The following is a 21,141-nucleotide window of genomic DNA, read 5'->3' on the forward strand; positions in this document are numbered from 1 at the left end:
CTAGTGACACTCTGAGTATCTTGCCAGATCCGAAGAAGAGCTCTGTGTGGCTCAAAAGCTTGTCTCTTTCACCAATTGAAGTTGGTCCAATAAAAGATATTACCTCATCCACCTTGTCTCTCTCATAGTTTCATATATGTAAACAGACTTCCTTCTTCCCCAAATTAAATTTTAATGACTTTTCTTATGAGAAACAGATGCACAATACAATAACCAATCTTACATATAGATGTATAGCAGTGGTCACCAACCGGTCGATCATGACTGACTGGTCGATCCTAGAGAATTTCCCAGTCGATCGCGATCTCCGGTGGTGCAGCGGGGCTGCCAGTAAGTCAAGCTCCCTGCCTGCCCTGGCCCCACGCCACTCCTGGAAGCGGCCAGCACGCCCCCGCAGTTCCTGGGGGCAGGGTCTCTGTGCGCTGCTCCTGCCTGAAAGCACCACCCCCACAGCTCCCACTGGCTGGGAACGGGAGCTGCGGGGGCGATGCCTGCAGAGAGGGGCAGCACGCAGACTTGGAGCCACATGCCTTCCGCCCACCCCCCAGAGGCCGCAGGGGTGCATTGGCCCCTTCCAGGAGTGACCTGGGGCGGGGGCAGGCAGGGAGCCTGCCTTAGCTTTGCTGCGCTGCCCGAGGTAAGTGCCGCCTGGCGGGAGGCCACACCCCAGCCCTGAGCCCCATCCCAGAGCCAGCACCCCATACCCTTCCTGAACCCCATACCCCCTCCTTCACCCCAAACCCCTGCCCCAGCCCTGACCCCCTTCCACAGCCAGCACCCTGAACCCCCTCCTGCACTTCAAACCCCCTCATGCACTCGAAACCCCTACCTCAGCCCTGACCCCCTCCCAGAACCAGCTCCCCAAACCTCCTCCTGCACCCTGAACCCCCCTGCTCCAGTCCTGAGTCCCCTCCCAGAGCCAGCACTCCAAACCACCTTCTGCACCCCGAACCCCCCTGCCCCAGCCCTGACCCCTCTCCCAGAGCCAGCACCCCTCACCCCCTGCTGCACCCCAACCCCTGCCCCAGGCTCAGCCTGGAGCCCCCTTCCACACTGTGAACTCCTTGGCCCCAACCCACAGCCCGCACCTCTTCCCAAATCCCAACCCCTTGCCCCAGCCCGATGAAAGTGAGTGAGGGTGGGGGACAGCGAGCGACGGAGAGAGGGGGGGATGGAGTGAGAGGGGTGGGGCTTCGGGAAAGGGGCAGGACTTCAGGGAAGGGGTGGAGTAGATCCTGGGTTGCCCTTAAATTCAAAAAGTGATTTTGGGTATAAAAGGGTTGGAGACCACTGATGTATAGACAATTAAAATTTGTATATTATTTAGGACAAACATGTTTTTCTATATCTAGATTATAACAAAAAGGTCAGATGTGGATTTAACTCTCTATGTTTTAACATAAATTTACAATAAAATCCTAGCCATGATGATATCTAAAATAAATATCAATAAGCACTATTTTTTGTAATCTCATAAAAGCCGAATATAAGTAAAAGCAGATGTTCCTTTTCATTTTTCTAACATATCTGGAGTTTGGCAATTTATTTTTTGTAAGCAGCACTTACACAACAGAGCTAGCTGGTTTTTGAAACTTCCAGATACAGGCCCTGAGATTCAGCAAGGTATGGAAGTACCTGCTTAACTTTAAGCTTGTAAGAAGCCCTACTAGTCACAGAATTCTAAATGTACAATATGGAATACACTGTAAATGACTCATTTACTTATGCGGATTGTTTTACCTCAGGATCCAAGTTTCTGAAAACATACATTCTTGTTTTCTCCATCATAGCAAACAAGTCTGGATTATCTTTGGCCCATTTCATATCCCAGACATCTTTGCGCTCCAACTTCAGCTGCTCGCCTACGATTTGCTGTCCTGTACTGTCTGATACCCGCGTATCCAAGTCAAAGAAAGTTAGAACTCCAGAAAGGTCTATGATAGCAAGACGACTAACAGAAAATGGTGGGGGGGGGGGGGAGGGGTGAAATGAAACAGCTGATTAGTACTATTCAAATCTGTAAATTTACAATCATTCTGCAACAGACAGAATAAACTAGATGCTGGAGGCCTGATTCTGATCTCTCAGTAATTTTACACCAGTGTAATTTCACTGATTTCAATGCAGCTACACCTGATTTATACCAGTGTGAGAAAAGAGTAAGGCCACAGAGTGGAAAGAATGAAATAAAGACACACAGTTCCAAATGGCAGGCATTCATCTACACATCTAAGGCCTAATCCTGCAAGGTATAGAATGTATTCAGATCCCATTCAATGTGTATTGGGGACACCCAGTACTTTACAAGGCTCAGCAAATTGTAAAATCTGACCCTCCACAGCTGACTTCGTGATTGACATACCAGTAAGATGTACCATGTATTATGCCCAAAACCAAATGTTAGTCTTCAAAGATAATTCATTTTCAAAGGTACTTTTAAAATTTCTTGTACTAAAGTATTGCCACATTTTACAGTAAGCATTGACTAGCAAATATAATGAAATATTCCATTGCAGTAAAAAAAGTTCACACATCTCTGCATAACTGGAAATCATCAACATTTCTTAAAGTTTTTGACAAACTTTAAGAAATTATATTTTAACAGTATTTTAAACAATTGCAGACATTAACTGGATTATCCTTCAATATATTAGCTTGACAATCCTAAAGAATTCCCTGTATAAGAAGTTTCAAACTAGAAGATTAAAACACCAGTTTTGAAAAGGAAAGCTTCCAATTATAACTTCTGCATCTTTAACATAAAAAGAATGAAATGAGAAAATCACCGCATATCATCTGTCAGTCGCGTGCAAATAATTCCTATTAATCCTAATGGAGACTATGTACGTGCATCAGTGGGAGAAGAGAGCCAATCAGGATAACATTATTAGTGAAATAAAAAATATTTGGCACCTAAATAGCACTTTTCATCCATGTATCTTCAAGTGCTTTACAAAGGGGAGTTAGAATTATTATCCCCTTTTGCAGATGGGGAGAAGGAAATACAGAGAAATTAAGTAGTAGCACAAGGTCACACTGGAAGCCAATGGAAAGCAAGTAATAGAAGCCAGGTTTCAAATCCCAGTTCAGTGTCCTACCCACTGGACTATACTGTCTCCTAGATTAAATAATATAGTTTAAACCCGTGAAATAAGTCCCAAGTAAACCATCCCAATCAATTAGAATATTATTTCAAAATCAAGTGGCTATGTTAGAACCAGATCTATGACTTACCTGGAGTTGCAATTCAAAGACATTTGATAGGCCCGACAGTTCAGGACATACTTCTGAAGTAAGCCAACGTTAGGAAGACTGTATCTCTGAATGGTGCCAGATTCACGTCCCTAGAAAAAAGGAGATTTTGCATATTGAGGCAGCCTATATAACTTGCCTAATATTAAACTGTTTAACAAACCTTTATTTATATGCTGTCCTAAGACTAAGATTTGTTGGATGAAGGACAAACCAGAAGAAACACAGAGAGGGAAAAGCAACACAACATTAAACAAAAAGACAGTTACCTTTTTTCGTAACTGGTGTTCTTCGAGATGTGTTGCTCATGTCCATTCCATGCTAGGTGTGTGTGCCCGCCACATGCACCAGTGCTGGAAGTTTTCCCCTCAGTGGTAGCCATAAGGAAACGTCTCTGGCACCCTCTGGAGTGGTGCGCATGTGCTGCAGTATAAGGGGCGCCGCCGGCTCCCCCCACCCTCAGTTCCTTCTTGCCGGGAACTCCGACAGTGGGGAAGGAGGACGGGGCATGGAATGGACATGAGCAACACATCTCGAAGAACATCAGTTATGAAAAAAGGTAACTGTCTTTTCTTCTTCGAGTGCTTGCTCACGTCCATTCCATTCTAGGTGACTCCCAAGCAGTACCACCGGAGGCAGATAGGAGTTCCTGGACGTGTAGACTGCAACACAGCCCTGCCGAACCCAGCGTCGTCTCTGGCCTGCTGGCTGATGGCATAATGCGTGGTAAATGTGTGCACCGAAGACCATGTCGTGGCCCTGCAGATGTCCTGGATAGGGACATGGGCTAGGAAGGCCACCGAGGACACTTGTGCTCTGGTTGAGTGGGCTTCCACAATCGACGGCGGTTGGGCCTGAGTCAGCTCATAGCAGGTACGGATGCAAGAGGTGATCCAGTTTGAGATCCTCTGAAAGGATACCTTTCATTCTTTCCGCTGTTGCTACGAAGAGCTGAGTCAATCTGCGGAACAGTTTGGTGCACTCCAGATAGAAAGCCAGCGCACGTCCAACATCCAATGCGTGTAGCCACCTCTCCTCGCTAGAGTGTGGCTTGGGGCAGAACACCGGGAGGAAGATGTTTTGATTGATGTGGAAGGAGAACACCACCTTGGGCAGAAAGGCCGGATGGAGCTGCAGTTGTACCTTGTCTTTGTAAAAGACGATATATGGTGGCTCCGACGTGAGGGCCCGCAGTTCGGAGAGACTCTCCTCACTGAGGTAATGGCCACCAGAAAAGCCACCTTCCACGAGAGATGAGAGAGGGAGCAGGAGGTCAAATGCTCAAAGGGCAGGCCAGTGAGCCTCAAGAGGACCAGGTTGAGATCCCACTGGGGAACCGGGTCTCTGATTGGTGGGAAGAGCCTTTCCAGGCCCTTCAGGAACCTGACCGTCATGTCATGAGAAAACACTGACTGACCTTAAATATGCGGGTGGAATGCCGATATGGTCACCAAGTGGACCTTGATGGAGGAAAAAGTGAGGCCCTGATTCTTCACCTGGAGCAGGATGGATTGGAGAGACGACTGGGTTGGACAGATACCCTGCTCCGCTGTCCAGCAGGAGAACCGCTTCCATTTAGCTAGCTCTAGTTGAGGGCTTCCTACTTTCCAAGAGAATCTGCTGCACCTGACTGAAGCAGGCCCACTTCTCAGGGTTTAGCCACACAGCAGACAAGCCATGAGGTGAAGCGGGGCGAGGTTCGGGTGCAGGAGCCGACTGTGATCCTGGAACAGGAGATCCAGGCATTCAGGCAGTGGCTATGGCTAGTGTGGCAGATTTTTGTTACTAATTTTTTGGGGGCGTTAGGTGATTAGGCTGAGGCCGCATGATTGTTAGGGGAGGAGATGAAGGAGCACACCAAGTAACTAAGTTTTAAAGCTTTATTAATGACATAAGAGTGGTGAGTGCAGGGCGCTTTCTATGTTACTTAGAGGAAGGAAAAAGTGTTAGTGCCCATGCCCTAACCCCACTTTTATACTTATACATGCATGACCCGAGGCTGGCCAAGCCTGGGTGTAACGTAAGAAGAAGGGGAAGGGTGGACGAGAGTTTTGTTCTGTGCACAGGCTGTTTAGGGTTTGCTGTTGATTTTTGACATGCTTTATTTTTTAGGAGGGTTTTAAGTTTTGGGGGTTTTGGGGGTGTTATGTTTAGGGACTTTTGTTTTTTGTGCTTTTTGTACCAGTCCAAACCAGCTTTCTGTGGTGTCCTCAGCTTTCCCAAAACACACTGGCTTCAGGGACGCGAGACTCTGTTTTTCCTCTCATTGGCCTTTGCCGTTTCACTTATTTTCGCAGCCCCTGCAGGTCTGTTTAGCTGACTCCTCCTTTCTCACAGCTGGTCGGGGTTGGAATTCAGGCCCCCGTCTTTCTTGGCAGGCAGCCAAGAGTCGGTTGTGTGCTGTGGCCTTGGGCTGGAGTCAGCGTCTTATTTCCAGACCTAGCTGGAGCTCGCGTTAACCCGTTCTCTTCTTTCTTTCTTCCCCCTTTGGAACTCTCGCAACCTGCAAAGAAGTCTTCTTTCACTCCACACTTACACCTTTACTTTCCCCGAAATTCTTTCCAGTGCATCTCAAAGCATTAGCAATATACAATGCTGGTGCTTACCCAGGGAACCCTGGAGGGGGAGGGGGCAATTTTATTGTGACACTAGGTACCAGTGTTGGTGAGGCCACGCCGGGGCGACCATGGTGACATGAGCCTTGTCCCTCTTGATCTTTGACAGAATTCTGCTGATAAGAGGGTTTGGTGGAAAAGCATACAGCAGATCCCCCGCACATGACAGGAGAAACGCGTCTGAAAGGGTGCCCTTGCCTAGACCCTGGAGGGAGCAGAAACGCCAACATTTCTTGTTCTGTTTGGTGGCAAACAGGTCCACTTGGGGAGCTCCCCACCTGTGGAAGATCATCCAGGTGACCTCGGGATGGAACTCCCACTTGTGGTGAGAGCAAAAGGACCTGCTGAGGCGGTCGGCCAGCATGTTGTGAACACCAGGGAGATGCGCTGCCTCCATGTGGATTCCGTGCTAGATACAGAAATCCCAGATGGATGGCTTCCTGACAAAGAGCCGACAATCATGCTTCCCCTTGTCTGTTCACATAGAACATGAAGGTCACGTTGTTTGTCAGGACTCGCACCGCTTGACCCGACAACTGGGGGAGGAAGACCCCGCAAGTTAGGTGGATGGCCCTGAGCTCTTTGATGTTTATGTGCAGCGAACGCTCCTCCGGGGACCAAATTCCCTGGGTCTCATTGTCCCAAGCTGTGCCCCCCATCCGGGGTCTGAGGCATCCGATATCAGCGAGACCTCGGGACGAGGATTCGCAAACAGCACTCCTGTCATCACCCCTTTTGGGTCGGACCACCACTTTAGGGAGAGGAGTACACTGCACGGGATTGCGACAACCTTGTCCAGGTGATCTCTGGATGGGGAGTACCAGCCACAGCTGGAGGGGCCACATTTTGAGCCTTGCGTGGCGGACCACATAGATGCATGCTGTCGTGTGGCCCAGAAGCCTGAGACAGACTCTGGATGTGGTGATCGGGTGCGTGAAGAGGTCAGAAATTAGCTTTGACATTGAGTCGAACCTGTCCTGTGGTAGAAACGCCCGGGCGTCAGTAGAGTCTAGCACAGGCAGGGAGCTTGACTTACCGGCAGCCCCGCTGCACCAGTCGTCGAGGTACGGGTAGATCTGGATACCCCGACATCTGAGGTAAGCGGCCACCACCGACATGCATTTGGTGAACACCCTTGGTGCTGCTGCAAGGCCGAAGGGAAGCACTGTAAACTGGTAGTTAGTGGTCCCCATCAGGAAATGCAGAAAACATCTGTGCCCTTGGAATACTGATGTATGAAAATAGGCATCCTTCAAATCAAGGGCGACACACCAGTTTCCCGGATCCAGGGAAGGGATGATGGAGGCCAGTGAGACCATGCGAAACTTCAACTTGTTGAGATATCTATTGCAGTCCCGCAGGTCCAGAATGGGGTGGAGACCGCCTTTGGCCTTCGGAATGAGAAAATACCCGGAATAGAACCCCTTTCCCCTTCGATGCGCAGGGACTTCCTCCACAGCCCCAACTTGTAGAAGGGCCTGTACCTCCTGTCCAAGCAGCTGCTCGTGAGTAGGGTCCCTGAAGAGGGACAGGGAAGGGAGGTGGGAGGGAGGGGCAGAAATAAACTGCAGGGTGTACTCCACTGCCACAGATCCACCAGTCCATAGTTATTGCGGCCCAAGCGGGGAGGAAAAAAGAACCACTTAAGAGCAGTTCCAGCACTGTCACTGGCGGTAAGAAGGAACTGAGGATGGGAGAAGCTGGCAGCACCCCTTATACCACAGCTTATGTGTGCCATTCCAGAGGGCACCAGAGCCAGTCCCCTACAGATACCACCGAGAGGAAAACTTCCGGCACCGGTGCATGTGGCGAGCACACACACCTAGAATGGAATGGACATGAGCAAGCACTCGAAGAAGAACCTCTGAATTCTGCTATATATGTCACTCCAAAGACATCCAAAACATAATTCAGTCACAATTATTTTCCTCACCCACATCACTCCCTTCTTTGAATTGCTCCAATGGCTTCCTCTTGCTCACAATATGAAGTTTAATTCCTCATCCTCATCTTCAAGTTGCCACACAATTCATTCTTGGCATACATATCTGATCTTGTCTCTTATGTATTTCCCCTCATCTTTTATCAACACCATCAACCTCAATGTCCTTTTCATTTTCTTTTCCCACTCTAGCCTTCATGCCTTCTTTATGCCTTGAACAAACTTCCAAACCCAGCATGCTGGACTCCCACACTTTCCTCATTCAAATCCCTCTTAAAGACCCACTTCTTTTGTGAGGCCAATAAAGGGAAATAATACAAAAGTCATCAGATTAAGAATATGGAAAATTATCTAGAATAATTCCTTCCTTTTTCCCCTCCACTCCCACAAGACTCATCTCTCTCTCTCTCTGTCTTCTGGATTATAAAACCAGTGGGCATAGACTCTCTTGAAGTTTGTCTTGTACAGTACCAAGCACATTGTTGAGACTTAAATAAAACAATAATAATAATCATATCTATTATTTGGAAGATTATTATAATATATATAATATATAAATGTGGTATTACCTATAGTCTTATATAAAACTACCAACATGTGTAAATAGGTGCACTTTTAACTTAAATACCCAAAGATTCAGGGTCTGGAAAAGACTTCCTGGGACATGGAGTCCATCCCTCATCCCAAGTGCACAAAAACACCACAATAAATACTAAGGCTTTCTATAGCCTATTCCCTATGCCTTTCTCTTAACCCATCTTTAGTGATTATTATGAGACAGACCCTTTGGAAAGCAATATAAAATACTTCATTTTCCTTTGCCAATGCTCACGTACTACTTTTGTAAGTAGATGACAAAAGATCTAGAGCATCATATGAATAGCTCCTTATGACAAAGGCTGATTGTCCAAAGTGAAAACTATCCTAGCAAGAATGAGCCCATACTCATAGAGGTCTTGGATCCAATACAGAAGACACTAACAAGGTCAAATCAAGACACACTAATGCACCATGAGATTTTTTCCAGCGTCCAGTGACACTTCAGTTTTGAAAAGTTTAAAGACAAAAATACAGGGCCACATTTTCAGCCAGACTCATCCCAGCCTTCAGTCTTGCACATGCAATGAAGTATTTGCACATACAAGTGCAAAATTACAAGTACAACATGAGATGCTACTTTCTGAAAATTTGTCCGTTTTAAAAAAATTTCTAGATAAAAACTGTTCAAAAACAAAATTTTCAAAAGATGACTTGAGCCTCTCCATTCCAGCATAGTTTATATATAATATTGTTTTATTTATGTTATACCTTGTGAGGCTGAACAAAATGGTAAATTTGAGCTCAGAGCCTATTTTTTTAAAAAAAGCCAAAACATCACCATTTTGCCAGTCTGTCAATGTATAAATACATCATAATATTGCATACACTATTCTATTGGGGTGCATAGGCTCATTTGCCTTTGGCAATGAATCTGCATGTTTTTTCAACGCTGAGCATACATACTTGAAGCATAGCTGGTGGGCAGAGTGAGAAGACATCTGTTCTTTACACGGTATAAAACACATGCATGTGAGAAAGAGTGTGTTCAATGTCCCTTCAAAGTCACATGTGTTTTACTTACAATGTGTCAGTGATGTCAAATTCACCCTACGGTGAGGCCGAAAGACACTTTTCATTTCTGGTTCACAAGCCAGGTTTACAAAGTTGGAGCTAAACTGGCTGTCTTTCCTCAATATAAATCAATGCCACTACAGTATTCATGTGAGTACTGCAAGGAGGATTTGATCACGGGATAGTAACTCAGTTCAGAAAAAGTTTCAGAAGTTTGAATACTTATTCAAACCCTTGTGAAGGTTTCTTCCAACTTTACTTGTGACTGCCTAAGGTCAGCTTATTTAAACTATGCCACTTACCACAATTAGTGTCTTATCAGATGCGGTTATTGCACAGATTGGATCCCTTGTTCCCTGAAAGCATATAAATGCCACCAGAACACCAGTTTTAATCACCTCAGTAAGAATTCATTGTCAAAGAACAGTAGCAGAACAACAATACAATTAACTGCAAACTAGAAGACCAAAAACTGGGAATGGACTTAGGTTTTTGCCACTGAGGAAAGGCAAAATGCATCAGAGATACTCCCTGGAAAGGGCTTGGTACAGATCAATGATTTAAAGTTACTTCAAACTACCAGGAACATTTTCGGTTTACCTGGAATTAATTTACTGACTTTATGAAAGACTGTTCTTACTCCAAACATCCCTTAAATAGTATAATAAAAAAAATTATGTGGGAGGTTCTCCCATGTGTAGTCCTATTTGAAGGACTCATACAAAAATCTTGGTAGGAGGCAATACAGCTGGAAGTAGTATTATCTCCCTGTGATACTGACTATTTCCTGCAACATCCTGAATGAACTTTATTGAATTAAGTTTAACATCTTTGAAGTTCACTGTATTAAAACTGCAAATATTTATGTGCTATTGTGAGACTGTATGGAACTTCTTTAGCAGGAAGACAAGATTAATGCAATCTCTGGAAGGAAACTCTTGACCAAAGATCCTTGAACTGTATAAAGGGTGAACTAAACATGTTATGAGCGTGCTTGTTCTGAGCTGAAGATGTGATGAACCACTAAGGAATCACACTGGATGGGGGAATGGAAGGACTGCATCCTGAGAGAACCATGTTAGGGTTGAGGTTAATTCTGGTAAGCTTATTAGCATGCATGTCGGTTCTTTATTGTTTTTAATATGTTTAAGCTGTAATGCTTTTTACCTTAAGAGTAAAGTAGGCTTGCGGAGGAAGTGCTGTGTGATAGCTTATATCTGTACTAATTACACTTGCTAACCACCTCTGAAGAGAAAGCAAGCAGGCGTCCATGGGCAACCCATCTGTGCTGGGAAATACACATTGACAGCAGGGAACTGTGCAGCCTGGAAATATCCCAGTCAGAAGGGAGAGAGAGATGCGTGTTTCCACCCAGAAAGGCAATGGCTGGGGAGATGGAAGCCGAGAGTGGGTGCCCTTACTGGGTCACTGAGGGGACATACAGGTGCATTTGCACTGAACGGTGACACACTCCCTGGGTTCCCTCCATTGCTACTGAGCAATTGAAGGAAGACCAAGCCAATGGCAGTGAGACTCCCTTCCCCTATGTTTTGGTATGTCTAAACTGGACACACTTCTTACATTCATCAATGCTGCGTAGGTTATAGCCTACGTTTAAATATAAGTCGGGTACGAGGGGAGGCAGGGGATAAGCAGGGCAGCATCAATCACCACAGAGGAGACCTGAGATTTACTCCATGGCCCCAAGTCCCTCCCACCAAAATCATAATTCCAGGAAGTTCTACAAGGTTTGTTTCTCTTACATTTTCTTTACACCTTCCCCTTCTCAAGAGTTTTTCCCCATAGGAGGCAGTGACTTGGTCCTTTTAGCCTTTGTTTTGGTCGCAGAATGCCTAGTTATGAAACTAGTATGAGCTGTTGTTCTAGCTTAACAATTAGACTGCTCTATTTTCATGCTACACTGAGGTACAGAAAACACACTTAATTTTAATAACATAAAATGTATTGCATTACTTCAGTAGTTAGTATTTGGTTATTTCACATTACTCTGTTTTGTAATATTATTTATGGAGCCCTGAAGGTGCCTTTATTTGTATTTCAGAGTGTCTCATTTACTGTTCATTCAGGATAGTAGTATTGAGCTTCACTACTTACTCATCTGCTCTGGAAGCAGAGCTTTCCATTCAATGCACTATGGCAGAGAGGCTCTCAGTGTACCACAGTCATTTAATAAATAAAACTATTTCCAAAATGCAGATTCTCCAGTCTACTTGAAATTCCCATTAGTGGCTGAACTGTACGTGACATCTCTATGAAAAGAACACTCACCGTTTTACAAAATCCAGTGATTTTGCCCTATGAGAAAATAGCAGCATTTCTGTGTTTTATTTGTAAGTCAATAAATAATATTTCTCTCTTTTATTTAAAACACAGCTGTCTTCAACTTAAAATGTTTTAAAATATGTGTTGCTTTGCTTTAATAAGAGACATCTCAGCTATTTTATTTGTTCATGTCAATTCAAAATTTCATCTGTATTCGGTCTACTAAGTAACTTCACCTGTCTTCCTTTATAACTTCTCTCCCCTACAGTCTAAGAAGCCACAGGTGAACTGCTCTGGCAGTTGGGGATCAATAGTAGGAAAGTGCATCTTGCCTACTGTAAATCTACAAGAAAGCAGCTCAAAGGGGGTTACCAAGCAGCCACAGGGTTCTGCTGCTCTGGGAAGAAACTATCAAGCATCACTCGTTAACAGTGATGCTTATTATGACCCTGAACTATGGGAAATGTAGTAGTAATAGTACTAATAATAGCTCCCAAATTTACTGAACAAATAAGATGACACAGTCCCTGATTTGAACAGCCCACAACTGTTGTTTTAGACATGATGAAACAAGTAAGGGTAATAAAAGGTGAAGGAGGGAGAACAGGGATGAGGAAGAACACAAACACTATACAAAGATGTCAAGGTTATTCAGCGTAAGCATGTGTACATCTTGATAGCACAGTTAAAAGAGCAGCTGGCAAATTTTTGAATTATTGATGTCTCATGGGCATCATGTTTGTTTTCTTTCTTTCTAACTCTCTAGGGTAGGCACCATGCCTTTTCTATGTTCTGTAAAATTCATGGTACTGTATAAACGTATGATGATAATAAGCAGCAGAAAGAGAGGAACAACATGTGCAGGAGGTGGGAATACAAGGAAGTTTAAACAAAATGGCCACACACATTTTAAAATGTATTAATCTGAACAGAGTAATGCTCACAATTATTAAGTAAGCAATGATAGTGTAATATACTGGTTAAAAGGGTCACTTACTTGAATGGCCTTGCTGTAATCAAGCACTCCATCTGCAGCTCCAGAAGGGATATCATCAATGTGATAAATCCTATGCAAAAGAGTAGGGTTTCAAAGGAGAAAAGTGGGGTGAAAAACAAGTATCTGCAATCTTAAAAAAAGTGCATCAATTTGGGGAAAGATTAAAAGTAAGCCAGTTTTTAAGCTCTGGCGGTGTCCCTTTAAAAGAGACAAGGTGGGTGAGGTAATATCTTTTAGCCCCTTTAAGTCAATTCAAAGCAGAGTTATTATTATTGTTATACATATAGTACCAAAGATTAACATGGAAATGTGGGAATAGAGGAGTTGGTGGATTTGGAGGATGCTGTGGAGATAATAATAGTATCTCTGTGGAAGGAGGATGGAATCCAGTGAAGGGGAAAAAAAAAAAAAAAAAAGGAAAAAAAAATCACACCAAGGTTGGGAGTCTGAGAGACAGGAAGAATAGTGAAGTATTGCCAATAATGGAGACAGGAGCAAGAAGGAAACACTTTGGAAGAAAAATGAGGAGTGTAGCTTTTGACACATTGAGTTTGAGATGACGGCAGGCCATACAGGAGTAAAGGTGAAAGATACTGTACAGTCTGAGATATGAGTTTGTTTACAGTGAGACAGGTCAGGGAAGAGGCGACAAGTAAGTGTTGATAGGAGGGGGGGCACAATTTAAAGGTTCGGGGGGTGGCATGTAACCGCCTCATGCGTCACCTCTGGATCCAGAACAGAGGTTTTCAAACTGTGAGGTGTGCCCCCCGGGGGGGGGGCACAGAGGAACATTTGGGGGAGGAGGGCAAACAGCAATGCCAAGCATCTTGGGCTGGGGGCGCCAGGCTGTTGCTAATGGAAGGTAGGGCAAGCCCTGCTACAGTGCGAGGGGAGCAGTTTCCCCCAGGCAGAACCCCTGCTATAGGAGTGGGAGAGCGACCTCTGCCCTGGAAACAGGCCCATGGCGTTCGCCCCGTAGAGGTCTGCAAAGCAGGCAGCAGGAAACGCTGGGACTCCAGCAGCAAGGAAGGAGAAGCAGCCACATGTAGCAGGGCTGGGAGAGGGGGGAGAGGCTCAGCCCGCATCCAGTTGCCCCACTGCTTCCTCCCTCCCCGCGCTGCACAGACCCATGGTGAGTGCCGCTGCCAGGGAGAGCTGCTGCCTCCTCGCTGCTGGGCATCCTGAGACCTTGCCCACCCTCACTGCTCTGTGGGGCAGAGTCTGCAGTGGCCCCTCTGGATGGGTCCCCTCAGAACATTTAGCTGTTGGCAGAAAATCGGGGGCGGGGGGATGTCACATGACCTTCCCTTATGCATTGCCTCTGGGTTAGGAGTAGAGAGGTAGCTGTGGATGTCATCAACATGGAAACAGTCATGGGAGTGGATAAGCTTGCCTAAGGATAGTGTGTATAAAGAAGGAAAGAAGTCAAAGACGGAGCTCTGAGAGTGGGAGAGGATGAAGGAGCCACCAAAGGAGACATTGAACAGGAGGTCACAGAGGCAGGAGGAGACTGTGAAAATGCTCTAACCAAAAGCAGTTCTGGATAATGACTATGCATTAAAAATTATTCTCATTCATTTACTTAGATAGGCTTATGAGTCAGCAAACTGAAGTCATAAAAATGATGAGAGGAGAGGAGTGGATATTTCCAGGAAGGCTCTCTTAACAATCATGTTGTGTTAAAGCAAAAAAAAAAAATATATATATATATATATATATAAAAACTGAGACAAACCTCTCTCTGCCTTCTTTTCTAGTCCGTGCTACCTGATTAATTTCCATTGCTGTGAGCTTCTTGGCAACACGGTATTGCCAGATATAAAATGCTTCTTTTGAAGCTGCTATCACATGGGTTTTGGTCATTGTAACAAATAATGGTCCTGTAATACAACCCAAACAGTAATAAAATTAGAATGGCAAATTAAAACATGGACCAAATTCATCAAATGGAAACAAGTGAAATTTTGCTCAAGTGGATAGAATTGCATCTCTCTAGTCCTATGGAAAAAATAACTACAGAATACCAGTATATTTCATTCATTACTGAGTTACTTCACTGTAGCTGTATATACACAGGCAAAAGAAGGGTGTTTTTCAATCATGTGAGCTCAATCAAGTTAGCTTAAATCAACTGAATCTTCCCTACCACTTCTTAATACCTGTGCACACACAGTTTAACACATAAAGTCTCGCACTCAGGAAAGCTAACCCAAATGAACTTTTAAAGTGGATTAGGTAAACCTCATTAAACCCCTGTGTGGACACACTTATTGTGTGTCCTTAATTCAGTTTAGTTTAGTTTAATTCACTTTGGAAATGTATTAAACTGTATTAAAGTCACTTTAATTCTGAAGAAGAGTGTCCATGGAGGGGTTTAATGTGGTTCAACGAACTGAATGGATGAACTATCAAGCTACAGATCAGTAAGAAGATTCTAGGGATATCAAGCAAAGCTCTAATGATGTGTATGCAATAAAATCAATATCCTGGTCTTGATTTAGGATTAACTATTTGTATTATATATTCAACCTATTTACATATATACATCAAGAAAACATTTGAAGTGGCAAATAGCATGGCCCAAAGAAGATAAAGCACTATGCAGGATTCCTTGACTGCAACTAGGTGAAAACAATTAGAATTTTGAGCAAAACACATGACTTGAAAGTGCTGTATGCATGACAGATTTTTCTTAATTAATTATGAAAGGGCCAACTCCTGAAATCCTCCTTCATTAATGTGGATTTAATGATTTGGCCCGAGGAAAACATGCATTTTGCCTTCTTTTAAATTTTACAACCAACAAGTCTTTTAAATGGAAATTAAAAGGAACAGCCACAGGGGTGAAATGCTTGCAAACTGCATGGAGACTATTTAAAAATATCATAACAGAGACTCAAACTAAATGTATACCCCAAATTTAAAAAAAACAGTAAGAGGACCAAAATAGCCACCCTGGATAAGCAGCAGAGTAAAAGAGGTGGCTAGAGGCAAAAAGGCATCCTTTAAAAATTGGAAGCCAAGTCCCAGTGAGGAAAATAGAAAGGAGCATAAACGCTGGCAAATCAAGTGTAAAAATATAATAAGGCAGGCCAAGAAAGAATTTGAACAGCATCTAGCTAAATATACAACAATTAACAGCAAAATAGTTTTTAAGTAAATCATAAACAGGAAGCCTGACAAACAGTCAGAGGGGCCATAGGAAAATTGAGGTGTTAAAGGACAACTCATGGAAGACAAGGCCACTGCAAAGAAGGTACATTAATTCTTTGTATTGGTCTTCACTGCAGAGGATATAGGAGAGATCTCCATACCCAAGCCAAATGAGAAATCAAATTCAAAAAATTCCACATCTCAGGCTAGAACGAAAGGTTCATTCACACAGATAACATAGTGAGAACTCAAAATCCAATTCTTTGGCATTAAATTATTCAAATTCTTCTATTGCATATCACTTGTGCATAGCTCTGGAGGGAGCTACAAGCCTTTCACAAGCAGAAACAATATTAAAGCAGACAGATGGATAAAGAATGGCTGAATGAGTTTTCACCTTTCTGAGTCTGAGGGGGATTATACAAGGTAGCTCCTGGCTGTATAGTACTGTAGAAGAGTAAATGTAGGCTGAGGAAGCCAGATGCTGATACTTAGGGGTATCTGAATGATATTTTTAAAATATACTGTTTAAATATATTTTATGTAACTGTTTATATTTTATATATTCATTTACATGTCTATTTCAACAATTAGCTCAGTTTCTACCTACATCTAAAGGTCCAACTTCACCAGATTCACTCATACTATTCACTGAATTCTAATCACAGGGGATTGAGCTCATTCTATTCTTCTAATTAGTGCACAGCTATAAATCTCACAAAAATCGGAATGCTTTCATCCTTTACAAATAAAACAGTGACCTCATTTTTCTGACTTCTGAGAAGTAAAAGTATCTTTCATTGCAAATCAGAAGTTTTAGATTTAGGACAACACACTAAATAGTGTCAAACACATCATCCCAAGAATTCAGATAACTGCATTTGTTGCCCCATTAATTTCAGGACCCGGCTCAAAATTGCCCTCCATGAACTTCCTCCAGTCTCTCTTCTCTCCCTCAGCATCTTAATCTCTGCACTGTCACATACTCATCTCATCACTATTCACATGAGGACATTCTCTTCCAAACATTCTGCTATCTAAAGCAGCCTTCTATTATTCATCCACCTCATTAACTCTTCCTCTCATTTCAAAACACAAGTAAAAACACAATCTTACCTACCCTTCTTAAACAACAAATAATTTCTTCCTCTGCCACTAACTCCCTAATTGTATTACTAGGCTCTGTGATAAATGTGAGAAGGGAGGAACAGGCAGTAGAAACAAAAGTGAAACTGCTTGAGCAGCATATTCTAGAAGTCTTGAGGTCTTTCTGAGTGTAGCCTTCATTGATTTGAGATCTACCATACCATTCTCTCACTAGAAGGGAAAACCTATAATGGCAGCAGGCCGTAAAAGAGACCCAGTTTGGGTCTCATATCTCTGAGTTGTGAAGAATATGTATTAAGGTTATAACAATCAAAAAGAAAGCACTTTTATGTAGAAATCCATGATTAAATTGAGTCTTCCTGACTAGTGATTTAAATCATGATTTAAATCAAATCCACCCTTGAACAAGTATATTACAAAAATCTACATAATTTACTATGAGTGACATTGTGTTGCCACCAGCGACGGGGCTTAGCATATACAACCACTCATTCATTTCTCTACAATCAAGGAGCCAAAGCCCATGAACCTAGCATGGCATCAGAATCCCAACGAGGCGGAGTGAAGCCGTAGTCCTGGTCTACACTTAAGTGTAAAAATTCACACCCAAGAGCACCATAGTTATGCCGACCTAACCCTCAGTGAACGGAAGAATCCCTCCATCGACCTACCTACTGCTGCTCGAGGAGGTGAATTAACTACATTGATGGAAAAACCCCTTCCGTTGCTGCAGAAAGCATCTATGTTACAACACTACAGTGGCAAGCTGCAGCATTATAGCTGTGCCATTGTAGGGCCCATAGTTTAGACATGCCCTGAGAAGCCCAGCAGAGCCCCGGGTGTATTCTACTCACAATAAGGGGGAACCAAGCTCAAGGAGCCCAGCAGGAGCCAGAGAGCATGCGTGATTATATTTTCAACATCTGCATAATCTACCAATAATGGTGCCTCATTTTGGCATCTTGACTGAGTGGGGCTTAGTTTGTGTGCAGAGCTTGTAAGAGTTTCACTACCTTTCACCCACACACACATGCTTGCACACATGAACACACACACACGCGCACACACACTAAGGTGGGTAGACAAGGAACTTAGAAAGAACAGCTTTTGTTCTTATACCATTCTAAAGATACTGCTGGGAAATCTGAAGATATTATGGCAAAAACTGAAAAAAATTATCTACACAAATCACTTCTTTTTGGACTGAATTCAATGAAGCATTATGTCATTGTATATAAAAGAACAATCTGAAGTGGGAATATTCAAGAAAGAAAGAAAGACTTAACATTTCCATAGGCACTAGGTACAGTTAAAAGACAGTAAGAATAATAAGAATCATCTTAATTGAAATAAGGGTACTGCATTAGAAATAATTTTTAAAAAACAAATTCCTTACTTACACTGCATGTAATACCTGAGATTATTAAAAGTTTCTTCCTCAGCTGGCACTATGAGTAGTCAGTTTTACCAACAGTTAATTTAATGAACCATTATAAAGCTGCAATGTTTGGGTTGCAAACCCTGCAGGAGGATATTTATTTGTTAAAAGAGTTGATCCAAATGAAATTTTAAAACAATTTATTGGAAATATATATGTCTCTCTTTAAAGTTTATAAAAGCCTCCCATTCAAATTGACTTCAATGGGGCTATTCATGCGCTTATACGTGCTTAAGTACCTTGCTGAATCAAGACTAATTACTTCCTGATATCATGAAACTTTAACCATAATTAAGGGCGTGGTATAAAATATATTAAGAGTTTGATTTTATAGATATCCAATAATACATGCCCAGTAAAAGCTGTTACCATGTTGGAGAGGTGAATGACATTTAAAATTGTAACAGACAGTTCTATCTTTAAGAGGATGCAATCAAGCAAAACAACAGGTGGTAAAACCAGAATACTGTGTTCTAGAACTGTGTCATCCAAAGATATTTGTTTTTTCACTTCCAGTCTCAGCTCCTTCTATAACTCTGGCAGACCAACTTAAATAGGAATTTTACAGGATGCCTATGAAACAAAAAAAATGTTGCGTCTTTGGCTGTGCTTACTATAGACATGTTTGTTAAGTCTGAACTAGCAAGGCTACAGAAGTCTTTCAAGACTCAAGAACGCAAATAGTCCTACCCGCAAGTATTTGCCTTCCTATGAAGCTGAAGGATTTAATGCCTAGCTTTTTTATAAATGATGAATTGATATTAGCAGGGAACATTGTGAATCTATGTATTATATAGGTCTTCTGACACTAAAGATGAAGAAAAAATAGAAGTGAAATTGAGACTTTTTCCCTCTCATTTGTTGTTTAGAAGTCAGAGAATGAGAGAATGTTTAAATGCTGATAAAAGAAAACATCTTACCATGCAACAGTCTAAGGGACCATCAAGGAGAGGATAGAAAATTACAGGGATAGGAAAGGTTGCACAGAGAATGCAAAGAAGCCTTTTCCAAATTACTTGAACTCTCTTTTATAATTCAGGCCTGACTGGATCCATGGCAGTATACTCAGTTCAGTAGAGTTTCTTTCTTTTTTAATGACTGAGAATTTAAGAATGGGATTTTGTTTTTCCTTTCTTATGTGCAGTTGTAAAGAGGTCTGTAAAAGACAGACTGAGGACAGAAATACTGAAACCCAATCTTCAGCTTTTGTCTATCTGGATTTTAAACTGTGACTTAAATTGAAACAGACAGTCCATACAAAACAACTTCTACATTAAACAGAAGGTTACAGTTGCATGGATAGGCACTCAAAAGTCAGAAAATGTGAACTGAAACGTTGCAAGAAGAGTTGAAGATATACATGTAAATTTAACTTTGGCTCCTTGAGACTCAAGTGCTTAACTGCGGTAACCTCCATGTCCATCAGTGTAGGTATGTGGCATGGAATTTCTTAGGCCGTTTTTAAAAAAAGACAGAAAAGATGAAAAACACAAAAGGGGGATTCACTCTCCAGGATTCTGAAGCACTGCTGCTTGCAATAGCTGTGAATAGTGCATCAAAATTACATAATCAGGAACTAACTGGCTGGACAATATCAGAATATTCTACTTCATTCACTCAGGAGTCAAACAGCCTTTAAAGAGGGATGAATTTAATTTTAATTATGATCTATGGATCTGGGCATAAATTTAGGAATATGTTCTCAATCCACAACTGATCTCTTAGTGCCATCAATGTGAAGTTCACAAAATGGCAGAATAGGACCTTTATGTAGTAACTGAACTTTTAGGTATCAATATTATATGTTAAGTTATGTTCAGCAGCATTAAGTGAGAAAATAAGCTTGCCTTTAGGATCACAAAATATTTCTGGATCTTGCTTTTCTTCCTTTCACATCTTCTTTTCCCTGTATTCCTCCTCCTTCCCTGTCTTTGTGTCACTTCAGTTCTCTTCCCTCTTCATTGCCATACCTGCAGCAACTCCCAGTTCCTCCTATGGACTTAACTACCACTCCTACCCCTATTTCGCCTGATAAAATAGTCAGCTACTAAATATTTAGTTTTGGAATTAATACCTCAAATAAGATTAATGGGGGCAACATTCATGATTCTTAAGAGTCATTGTTTCAGACTCTCTGAAGACAACAATGCACTGATTTACAATCACAAAGTTCTTTTCACAACCAGGAGGGCTAAAAGTTAAGTTTTCATTAAAAAAATTAAGCCTATATTCTGCAGAATCTGAAGATGCAGTTTCCAAAAATACATCAAGCAGACTGGGAATCTGACATCAGGGTCTCAAGAGGTGCACAGGAAAGAGCCCCTCTTCTTCTGAGAATTTTATGAATAAGGCTGCAAGTCTGTCATGGAGGTCACAGATTCCATCACTTTCCATGACCTCCATGACTTCTGCAGCGGCCGGTGCTGGCTCGGGCTGCCCGACCCAGGCAGCCCCTGGGCCAGCAGAAGCAGTTTGGGGGTGTTGGAGGGGGCTAGGGGCAGAGGGCTGGGAGGTGCAGGGAGGTGCTTACCTTGGGGTGGTGGAGCTCCCTGGCTCCCACTGGCATGGCCCTGCAGCTTCTAGGTGGAGGAGGGGCCAAGGGGCTCCTCATGTTGCCCGCACCCACAGGCCCCGCCCCCGCAGCTTCCAATGGCTGCGGTTCCCGGCCAATGGGAGCTGTGCAAACGGCGCTTGTGGCGGGAGCAGCGCGTGGAGCCCCCTCACCCCTCCGCCACCTAGGAGC

The 21,141-nt window shown here is 43.0% G+C and overlaps 1 protein-coding gene across 2 annotated transcripts in view; it reads right to left on the minus strand.

Annotated features, from left to right (window-relative positions):
- Positions 1-21,141, minus strand: part of WDR35 (WD repeat domain 35) — an 83,508-nt gene that overhangs the window by 23,457 nt on the left and 38,910 nt on the right. For both annotated transcript variants that reach the window (XM_024198611.3, XM_024198612.3), the window contains 5 exons: positions 14,436-14,580; positions 12,701-12,770; positions 9,723-9,776; positions 3,235-3,344; positions 1,741-1,951 (listed from right to left, as the gene is read on the minus strand). In XM_024198611.3, the coding sequence (XP_024054379.1) occupies positions 1,741-1,951; positions 3,235-3,344; positions 9,723-9,776; positions 12,701-12,770; positions 14,436-14,580 (590 nt within the window). The remainder of the gene's footprint in view (positions 1-1,740; positions 1,952-3,234; positions 3,345-9,722; positions 9,777-12,700; positions 12,771-14,435; positions 14,581-21,141) is intronic.

Source organism: Terrapene carolina, unplaced genomic scaffold, assembly GCF_002925995.2.
Source record: "Terrapene carolina triunguis isolate 2854851 unplaced genomic scaffold, T_m_triunguis-2.0 Scaffold42, whole genome shotgun sequence".
NCBI classification, from domain to species: Eukaryota; Metazoa; Chordata; order Testudines; family Emydidae; genus Terrapene; species Terrapene triunguis.